The sequence below is a fragment of the Miscanthus floridulus genome, chromosome 9, assembly GCF_019320115.1.
Source record: "Miscanthus floridulus cultivar M001 chromosome 9, ASM1932011v1, whole genome shotgun sequence".
Lineage (NCBI taxonomy): Eukaryota > Viridiplantae > Streptophyta > Magnoliopsida > Poales > Poaceae > Miscanthus > Miscanthus floridulus.
Window position 1 is genome coordinate 20,570,908 of NC_089588.1, and position 10,818 is coordinate 20,581,725.

At 43.2% G+C, this 10,818-nt stretch overlaps 1 protein-coding gene and 1 long non-coding RNA gene across 2 annotated transcripts; both read right to left on the reverse strand.

Annotated features, from left to right (window-relative positions):
• Positions 1-949: 949 nt before the first annotated feature.
• Positions 950-1,728, reverse strand: LOC136479399 (uncharacterized). The gene is made up of 2 exons (XM_066477276.1): positions 1,510-1,728; positions 950-1,369 (listed from the first exon to the last, which is right to left on the reverse strand). Exons 1-2 carry the CDS (start codon positions 1,726-1,728, stop codon positions 950-952), a joined length of 639 nt encoding a protein of 212 aa, XP_066333373.1.
• A 673-nt stretch (positions 1,729-2,401) lies between these two features.
• Positions 2,402-4,765, reverse strand: LOC136481518 (uncharacterized). The gene is made up of 3 exons (XR_010764740.1): positions 4,272-4,765; positions 3,482-3,673; positions 2,402-2,757 (listed from the first exon to the last, which is right to left on the reverse strand). It is a non-coding gene; the product is annotated as an uncharacterized lncRNA (long non-coding RNA).
• Between the last annotated feature and the right edge of the window lie 6,053 nt (positions 4,766-10,818).

Here is a 10,818-nt window from a genome sequence, read left to right on the forward strand (position 1 = left end):
TGCTATACCTCTTCCTGTGAGCACTGAATTGGGAAAACCGAACTCTTGGAGAAGTTTGTATGGAGTCCAGAGGCCTGACCAAAAATATCCAAAATCTGTTTCATTGTTATGAGATCATCCACACATGGTTGAAGGAAGATAACAGCATCATCCGCATAGAAAGAGGCCCTATGAATGGTCTGTTGAACCGCGAGGGGTTGCAGAAGGTGGTGTCTGGTGGCATATTTTATTAAGGAATTGAGAACATCCATTACCAAGATGAATAGCATGGGTGAGAGAGGATCACCCTGCCTAAGACCATGATGGTGGAAAAAATCAGACCCCGGCTCACCATTGACCAATACCTCAGTAGACGAAGTAGACAACACCAAGCATATAAGATTACACCACCCCTGTCCAAAGCCCGGATGGTGAAGAACCTCCAACAGAAAAGGCCAAGAGACAGAGTCAAAGGCTTTTGAGATATCCAACTTTAGGAGAACATGCGCTTCTTTTTCCCCATGCAAAGCCTTGACCATCTGTTGTACAAAAAGAAAGTTATCATATGTATGTTCCTTCCTCTAATGAAAGCGCTCTGATTGGGAGGGACCAGGATTGGCTAGAGAGGAACCAGTCTATTGGCCATGATTTTTGTCACCAGCTTGGCAAAACTGTGAATTAAACTTATGGGCCTGAAATCCTTGACCGAGTTGGCGTCCTGCTATTTTGGTAAAAGGGAGATGAAAGCTGTGTTGAGCAGCCTGAAACGAGCCACATGACCTCGATGTATAGCCGATAAAGCCGACATGATGTCGTCTTTGATAATACCCCAGCAAGATTTATAAAATCTGCCTGTGTATCCATCGGGTCCTGGGGCTTTGTCCAATGGCATCTCCTTTATTGTAGCCCATACTTCTTCCCCTGTGAAAGGGCTCTCCAACGAAGAGAGATCATGCTGCTAAATCCCAATTTATGCAAAGTCAATGGTATATTCCCTCTCCTCAGCCGTGCCCAACAAATTCTCATAAAACTGCAGGACTGCTTCCTGTTTATCTTTTTGGTCAACTACTGTTTGATCACCCACTTCCAACTTTGCAATGAAGTTTTTCTTCTTCCTGTAACGGGCTTGCTGGTGGGAAAAGGACGTGTTAGCATCACCTTCCTTCAAGTACAGAACTCTAGAACAGAGGTGAGCAATAGTACGTTCAAGAGAAGCCAATCCCAAACAATGAAGCTTAAGTTTCTTCCTCAGCCATTCCTCACTTGGAGAAAGATCTCTGGAATCCCTAGCAATCTCAAGATGATGCAGAATTTCCTTGGCTGTCCCTAGCTGAAGCTTGACATTACCAATTTTCCGTTGGCCCCATTTCTGAAGGTCCCGGCTAAGTCTCTGAAGTTTGAGGAAGAGCTGTTCAACTGCGCAGGATGAAGATACTGGAGTATTCCAATTCTGCTGAACTGCTTCTGTAAAACCGGACATTTTAGTCCAAAACTCTAAAAATGGAATCTATGTTTGCCTCTTGTACTAACCTTCAAACCCAAAACCAGTGGGCAATGATCAGACACAACCAAGGCGCTGCTCTGCAGGACGGCATCAGGGAAGATATCCTCCCAATCAACACAACAGAAAGCTCTATCAAGCCTCACGAGGGTGGGAGAAGATCTTTCATTAGACCATGTGTATTTCCTTCCTAACAGAGGAATTTCTTTAGCCTCAACATCACCTAGGAAGCGCTTGAACCGACCCATCATTGCTCGATCCAAATTGGTATTGTTTATATCAAAAGCTTGGTATATTAAGTTGAAGTCCCCCACTATCAGCCATGGGCTAGAACATAAAGCTCGCGCATCACGAAGCTCTTGCAAGAATGCTATCTTATCAACATCAACTTGAGGACCATAGACTCCTGTAAACCACCAATTGCGACCTTCTTGTTCCTCAAATTGAACTGAGATAGAATAATTATCCACTCTGGAAGCTAGGATCTGACAGATATTGCTTTTCCAGGCAATCAAGATCCCTCCCCTCGTACCATCAGCTGGCAGTTCCACATACTTGTCATAAGAAGTGCCAAAAACTGAGAGGAAAATTCTGTGATTCATAATAGCAATTTTGGTTTCTTGAAGACAGACCACAGGAGCATTTAAGGAACGTATTACATCGCTTACATCATTACACCGGCTTTTTTTATTAAGGCTGAGAGGAAAATTCTCTGATTCATAATAGCAATTTTGGTTTCTTGAAGACAGACCACAAGAGCATTTGAGGAATGAGTGCCAACGTCCTCGCCTCCCATGCATTGACATCTTCCTCAAACAAGGCGTCGTCAATAGGCAGTGAGGCAGTTTTTGGTCATCAATAGTGGAACAACATTTTCTATTTTTACACACTTCTATTATTTACTAGGTTAATGCACGTGCGTTGCAACGGAAAAAAAAATTATAACCATTAGCATTGAAGTTTGACATATGTTGTACCATTACAAAAAAACGATGTTAAGAGCGTGGTTCATAATGACAAAATCTATATGACCTATATAGATTGTACACATTAAAAGTCATTAATGGTTAATTCTCTACTCTCACATCAAGCCACATCATCGAAATTTCTTTTGTCTGGCCGTCCACTAATCATACATGGTACATCATCTCCTCACCTCCTTGACAGATTAAGGTCCTTCGCATCCGTGCTTTTGCTTCTTTGTTTGCCAACCAATGCTGCTTAGGTTGTATTCCTATGATATAGCATATCCATCCATTCTTGCTTTTACAGCCACTCTTTGGTAAGTCAGCCATGAGGTGCATATATACAGATATCAGCATAGCACATATCTGAGAGAAAGCAATACAGAAATATATCTACAGGGATTGATAGTACAGGGTGCTCACTTTAGCTAGCATGTAAGATAAATAAGCCATTAGCATCATAATGGAAACTTTATAGTACCAAACACCAAACTGCAAAAGGAGGGTGTCTCATCTTGGCTTAACACGTGCAAGATGCAAACAAAGTCTGTCACTCAGAATATTATCCCAAGTGTTGAAATTACATACAGTGGGAAATAAAGAAATCCAGTGTAAGAAAAACATAAGTAGTATGTGCATGTAAGCTGCAAGATTCCAATGTAAGAAATGGAATTCTCAGAGGCAGGGATTGAACTGCTAAACTAAACAGACTTTAATCAAATACCAGAAAGCCAGTGGACAAAAAGGTTAACCAAATTTGCTATCATTAAATGGTCAGTATTACGTTGAATTGAGGAAGTTTAACTTACAAATTATCACAAAGTAAGCATCAGTATGCAAATTTCAAAGAAAAAAAAAAGCTTTCCATGGAAACAGCCAACATGTTAAGTAATACATACAATCCATGTGACACGGCTCTTCATTTTTTGAAGTCTTTGAATATACAAGATACAAGAAAATGAAGATGGAAGTAATTTCGTACAGAAACATCTTCTAATCAATGCATTTGAATGTGAACACTGAAGTACGAACACACCTGTTTTTAGCAGGGAAGTGCCTTTTTTTTGACCGAAGCTAGTTGCTGCCTTAGGTTGCCCAATTTTTGTCATCACCTACGTAACCACCGTACAGTTGATCTTATGGCCCATGTGTGCTCTATTATGTCACTCAGATGGTAAAGGTCCCAAGTGGCCAGTCCAAGCTACAGTTAGGTTCCTCCAGTTCATTCCTGGAAAGCTCAGTCAGTTGTGGAGTCCAGTAGGCCCCGTTTGGCCGGGCTCCTGTGGGCTCCGGCTCCTGCACTGTAGCTGGGTGTCGGCCGCCCACGGGCCGATAGGTGCCCATAGGAGCCGGAGCCGCGGAGCCAGAAAAACGAGCTTCTCCGGCTCCGGTGGTGTCAGTGAGAGAGGAAAGGAGGAGAGAGAAAAACGTCTCTGGCGAACAGTAGCCAGGTGTCGGCCGCCCAAGAGCCGACAGGCGGGAGCCAGAGCCGCCGGAGCCCGGCCAAACGGGGCCTTAAAATAAGAAAAGGACAATGACAATAGATCAAAATAGACTATCCCGAGAGTAAAGTGGCATATCTTGAGGTCTTTGACTGCATTTCTCAGTCTGTTTGATATGCAGAATGGCTAATATTTCTTATATGTCATATATGGAGAAAGATTTAGTTGCATAGTCACAATGCAGCTTGACCGGAAATAGATTATAAGAAGTAAATAAAATATCTCATTTATCCTTTTCATTTACCACGTGTATGAAGGCATGCTAGATCAATATGAAGAGGACCCGTCTGCTAAAATAGAAATAGATGCACATGAAATCCTCACCAGTGACGCATTTCGTCAAACACCTCATGGTCTACCGTCCACGAGTACACGACTCCACCAGGCACAGAGGGACAAAGGGGCATCCCCACGAACGGCTTGCCCGCTGTTTAGTGCCTGTGGCCGGGCTCGGCTGCCGGCTGCGCGCTGCGGCTTGCAACGCGGTGACGCCTCCCCGGTGCCCGCCTGCCCGCCGGACGACCAGAGCTCGGATGCGGGATCTGGCCTGTGCGCTCCACGCCTGCGCCGCTGCCCTGCTCGGCGGCCTCCGCAGACAGGGAAGAGAGGGAGGCGAGGGCGGTTGCCAGGTGGCGCAGCGACGCGGAGCAGGGGGCGCTCGGCCGAGACGGGGAGGGGAGGTGGCCGGGCGGCATGGCGTCCAGGTGGTGCGGCGGCGTCCCCAAGCACGAGACGAGGTGGGCGGCAAAGGATGCGGATGGGGATTGGGGAGGGCGAGGCGGGCGACGTGCTCCTGGGCGCCTGGCCCACATGTCGGCGCAAATAGGAGTTACGGAGGTGTGATGGCGCTGCGGCTTCACCACAACCGGGCACCTCTCCGTATTTTTTATTGTAGAGATAGAGATAAACCATTTAACAAGCACAATCAATAACTCAGTCATACATGTACAAATAAATCTGAAATTTTTACCACAGCACATGAATCACATGAGTAGCACACCATAAATTTTTCATAATATGTGGAGCACAGAAACTACAGATATGAATTTAACCATAGAAAACCCTAAATATCATAAATATAATTCTACAAAGCAAACTTTGTACTAACACATGCCACATTATGCTTCTACTGCATAGATCTACTAACAAAGATTTCAAAACATTTTCATTTTCCATTTTATGATTTTTCTACGAATTACTATGCATTTTAGAAGTTTCAGCCGATTCCCTGCACAGAGAAAAAGATTAAACCGAAAAGGAAAAAAAACTTTGCACTGGGATCTCTGGACTTTTCACAAATCAACCCGCAGTTCTAAGCACTGTTTCACACTATTCACTTGAGTCACGGTCTTTGCAACAGGAGCCCTGGAAAAGCTTCTAATTCAATTTTCTCCTTCTTTTCTTCTTCCCATGGAGAGAGAGCAGGGGACGACGGATGAGGTCGGCCAAATCTCGGTGCGGTGGTGCTCGGTAGCGGCTGCGTGCGCGATGGCGAAGGTGAGGGCGTGTCTGGCATGGCAGAGGAAGGCCAGAGAGGGCACCCTACAGCTCCTCCACGCGGCGGCCAGGCAGCAGAGCGCAGAGCTGCGCAAGGAGCAGCGAACTCGGCGGCGGACCTGGCGATTCAAGCTCGGGATTCTAGGGTTTGAGTAAGCAGCAAAGGGATGGCATCAAGGAGGGTCCCCTGGAAAAATACTTGTTTGGGAGTGACTGGTGCAACTACTTGGAGACTTTTCCCTGTGTGCCCTTATAAAAGATCGTAATCCCCTGTGTGCCCCTGAAAAAATTCAGCGGTCTTCAGCGCCACTACTCCAACTTTTTCGTGTCATCCATGCCACTTCCGTCAGTTTGGGCTCTAACGCCGTTAAACTGCAGGTGTGAAAAGACGAAAATGCCCTTAAGTTCAAATATGTTATTAATTTTTTTTTGAGCATCTTAACGACTTCAAATAAAAAAACTCAAAACTAGAAAGTTGTAGATCTCGTCGAGATCTATAATTTTCATATAATTTTTTTTTTATTTAATTTCGCAAAAAAAAAATGATTTGATATGATTAATATATCTTAGAAAAATCATATTATTTTTTTTGCGAAATTAAATGAAAAAAAAAATTTATATGAAAATTATAGATCTCGACGAGATCTACAACTTTCTAGTTTTGAGTTTTTTCATTTGAAGTCGTTAAGATGCTCAAAAAAAATTAATAACATATTTGAACTTAAGGGCATTTTCGTCTTTTCACACCTGCAGGTTAACGGCGTTAGAGCCCAAACTGACGGAAGTGGCATGGATGACACGAAAAAGTTGGAGTAGTGGCGCTGAAGACCGCTGAATTTTTTCAGGGGCACACAAGGGATTACGATCTTTTATAAGGGCACACAGGGAAAAGTCTCAACTACTTGGCCAGTCTCCTCACCTCCTTTGATTTCTGCGTCACTACTGGAAACTCGAATTGTTCTGTAGGTGTTTAATTTTTCTGTGCGTTTTTTTCGGTACGCACAGAAAAATTACGATTTTTCTGTCGATTTCAAAATATCCCGACAGAAAAATACGAAAACTCACAGAAAAATTATATGCGTGACAATACACACACGGAAAAAATCAGCACTCACAGAAAAATACAAATTATTCTGTCGGTTCTTAAAAAACGCACAGAAAAATATACGTACGCACAGACAAATTCAAACGAGCAGGACCCCTCCCTTCTTCTTCCCTTCCTCCGCACCCGAACCCCAGCGCCCCCTCCCCCTCCCTTCTTCTTCCTCCGTACCCGAACCCTGGCGCCCCCTCCCCCTCCCTTCTTCTTCCTCCGCACCTGAACCCCAGCGCCCCCTCCCCCTCCCTTCTTCTTCCTCCGCACCCGAACCCCGGCGCCCCTCCCCCTCCCGTCTTCTTCCTCCGCACCCGGACCCCAGCGCTCCCTCCCCCTCCCTTCTTCTTCCTCCGCACCCGAACCCTAGTGCCCCCTCCCCTTCTTCCCCGACACCCGGCCCCCAGCGCCCCTCCCCTCCCTGTCGCCGCCCCTCCCCGGCCTTCTTCCCCGGCGCCGCCCCTCACTTTCCCGGATCCGGCCCTCCCTCTCCCGGATCCGGCCGATGGAGGCTGGTGGCGGCCGGATCTGGGCTCTAGTGGTGGTGGGCGGTGGGCGATGTGCGGCGTGGCGGCGGGCTTCGTGGTGCTGGCGTGGTGGTGGTGGTCCCCGACGCCGCCCATCCCCGGCCTTCTTCTTCCTCGGCGCCGCCCCTCCCCGGCCTTCTTCCCCGGCACCGTCCCTCCCTCTCCCGGATTCGGATCCGTGCAGATGAACTACATCGCTCTTCAAGAAAAGCTGCAAAGCACTATGTAGGTAACAGAGCTGTAATCTAACAAGGGAATTTGGATTAAACTGCATATCTGTTGATTTGCTTATTATTCTTTCTTTTTTCTGCTTTGGCCATGTGAAGTTATTCACTTAAATGAGAGTTCTGATCTAAAAACTGTACAAACAATTAACTCTAAAGGATGCCATTACTGTGCCTGTGTGGATAATAACCTTTTAAGTATGTCATTTTTGTATTTTTATTCTTATTATCTATGGTTCACCGTAGGATTATGTATAATGGCTAACCACATCTTGGTTCTGTATACCTTTTGAATTCCCGAACACTCTACTTGCACTTAATATGCATTAGTGCATATGCACTACAAAAAGTATGCATACTAATTCAAGAAAAGTGTGCATGCTAATTGCCATTTATAATTTATATATGGTTTGGATACACAGTCAAGCTTGAACTCATCAGATATTTTAGAAACTGCATATGTTAGGTCAAAGCAGCTAAAATTGAGTCTATAGAAAATAATTTCAATTTAATACATCCTACGTAGCAAAGCTAGGTGAGAGAAGCTTCGAAATATGATCTGGAGGCTGCAAACCTCTTTCATTTGAATCATTAATCTATTGTACTATAGTTCTTCAATAGACTTGAATATATTTTTTATGTCCTACTCCTAACATGGATTTTTACTGTTACAGATTCAAATAGATTTTCAAACTGGCAACATCCAAAATTAGAACTAAGTGTCTTATTAGAGCCACCACCACAATACCAAACAAAGCCCTAATCAAAGGTTTATATTACTAATTGAGCGTTGTTGCTTTGTTGCTCGCAGAATTCTGGAAGCAAGTTCCTCCAAATGAACCATATCGTGTCATACTTGGTGATGTCAGGGATAAATTGTACAACACACGTGAACGTTCTCGTCACCTATTGTCATCTGGAATTTCTGAGATTCCAGAGGAGGCAACTTTTACTAACGTTGAACAGGTTTGCTCTTTTTTCTGTGATATACATATTAGTGACTGCAGCCATCATACTTATAGTAATCTAATTACCACCTTCTATGTTGCAGTTTCGTGCCGCGCTGCTCTCCCCTTCCCTAACTATGCCTTTGTGACTTTTTTTGTTTTGTACTACTCTTGAGTGGCTATGATGAATCAAGTTTCCATTATAGAACTTTTGCACTTTAGCACCTTATGAGCTGGTACTTGGGATATTTTGTTCTATTTGCTGCTTAACTAGGATGGCTTGTACCAGTACAAGCAACCAGTTCTGTGGCCAGTTCAATTCTCATTAGATAGAGAGAATTAAATTAAGTTCTAGGTGAAATTAAGTTGCAGTTGTCATGCTGATAATGGGTAAATCTGAGCCATTTCTCGAGTTCTTTTGCTCCAGGTGAAATATATGTAGTTCTTGTGCTTTTGACATACTGCTCTCTAATGGATCTGGAATGACCAATAGTTTCTTTTCTATTAGCTCAGTTCAATAGAGCTTTGTGATTTTTGCATTGCTATTTGTAGAAGAACATGACTTTTTTGCATGCAAATCATATATTTGTTGCCTTGGACTGTGAAACTTAGGTAATACTTTCAAATATGAAATTTCTGGAGATGGTCAACTTCTAGAAGAATGTTCTTCTCCTCTATTGTTAGTTCAAACCGTTGTCTTGGTGGAGGTGGACCCCTCTCATCCGGTCTCCTTGGGGGTCTCCCAAGATTGTTTCTTTGGCCGCTCCTGTTACCAGATTTGGCACCCCATCCATCTGCTTTCCAGTTCTTGTTACTAGAATCAACTGTCTCTTTCCATTGAGCAGTACCTTGTGAGGTCTCAGCAGGCACAGCATTCCATCTTATCTTTCTCACCCCAAGTCACGCTCGCCTCCCGTGCTCACCTTTGCCCTCATCGTCCTGGTAATTCTAGCTCTCTGTCTGTTACCCGACTGCTACTGCTGTTAGTTGTAATTTTCCGGATGCTGATGGTGTTATGTGCTCATGTTTGCAGGGTGTCATCCTTCTCATCGCCTACTTCAACATTATTTGCTGCTTAACTAGGATGGCTTTTGACATGTACAAATCAAATTATTTGCTGTAGGGTGGCGAAAGAGTTTGTAACTTTTTAAATCAAATTCATCAATTGTTTTGTAGTCAGTACATGGTCTGATAGTGGGGACACACCAAGCATGCACAGTTGCTATTTGGTTGTTAAAAAGTAATAAATGCATATGTATTATTATGCAATTTTGAAAGCAAACTGACTTGAGTTAGTATGTATTGAATTGACAGCTATGAATTATGACCGTTCTATGTTATTGGCATGTACTGGTTTGTTCCAAAAGACCAAAATAAAACCAATCAGTGTTTCCTTGTACTTCTAGTTTGACTCTTTCTTTAATGGCCAGGTGATGTTATTTTTTTAGTCATCCAAATTTCTGATTTCTATCTTAAACTTGCTCTTCAACGTGTCATTAGACTTGCAGCCTGAAATATATGTTTTTTGTTCTCTCTGATTACAAGGTTGCACTTGCTATTGTAGTTTGCAATTAAGACGCTGAACTAGTTTTAACAATATATCTTATTCGTGGCTATGTTATTGTTATCTTAGCATTGTTTCTCAAGCATTATTATCAGTAATACTATTTCAACTGAGTAGTATGGTTTTTGTGTTATCCTTGAGTTTTTGTAGTGGGAAGCGAGAACCAAGTAGTCAATTATGCTGGTATTCATGCCTTCATGGACATGTGGTTTAGTTTTGATTTATTCCATATGTTCATATTGCCTGTGGTTGGCTCCTTTTGTCGAGCAGTATCATTCGATCTCTTTTTTACTTAACTAGGTTTAGTTGTTGTCTTGATCTGATACTATTCTCAAGTTGTAAAGCCAACTCTATGCAAATACATCTTGAGGCCATTTTAGTGCTTGAACAAAAAAGGTTACATATTAGGTTTGGGAGAACAGAGCATTGTATACTCTGCATCTAAAAATACTAATTCGATGTGCAGGAGCATGCCTCTCATTTACCTTCCCTTTTTTTCGGTAACAGCCCCTGAGCTCTGAAGATACATGGATGTACGCACCTCTTGCCTATAACCACTTGAGCATGGACCTCAGTCCAAATGTTGCTATGAAGCAATCATGACCGTCTGAAAAGAGTTGTCTGAACTGATCAGATGGGAGCTAGAACACAGTGCATGGTCCATCTTTTCATAAATCTGTAATTAGCCCTGACTTTACATTCTTGAGTTGCTTCTTGCAAGTATGAGCAAGAAGTTCTTTTGAAATAAAAATTGGACCATGGGTTCCCTTGTCATATGAGATATCGACAGTTCACGGAATGGGATTTTTTCTAGGGTGCATTAATGAATGTGCTGAACATTTGGATCTTTATATGTATGCTATCTATTATGTTGTGATGAAATTACAGTATGGACAGTCCATATTTAATATGTTGTTGCTACTGTTCTGTTTCTATATAATTATTGTATCCAATTTGCTGTATGATTAAGGGTTTTTCTATCGGTGGTCTGTTATTTTTCTGTGCGTTAACCGAGACCG

What these genes read in the sequence shown, in the direction of transcription:
- LOC136479399 (XM_066477276.1), bottom strand. Translation starts at nt 1,728, where the DNA reads ATGGGTCGGTTCAAGCGCTTCCTAGGTGATGTTGAGGCTAAAGAAATT. An exon ending in CACTGGTTTTGGGTTTGAAG is followed by an intron (nt 1,370 to 1,509) that starts GTTAGTACAAGA and finishes CTCAAACTTCAG; the next exon opens with AGACTTAGCCGGGACCTTCA.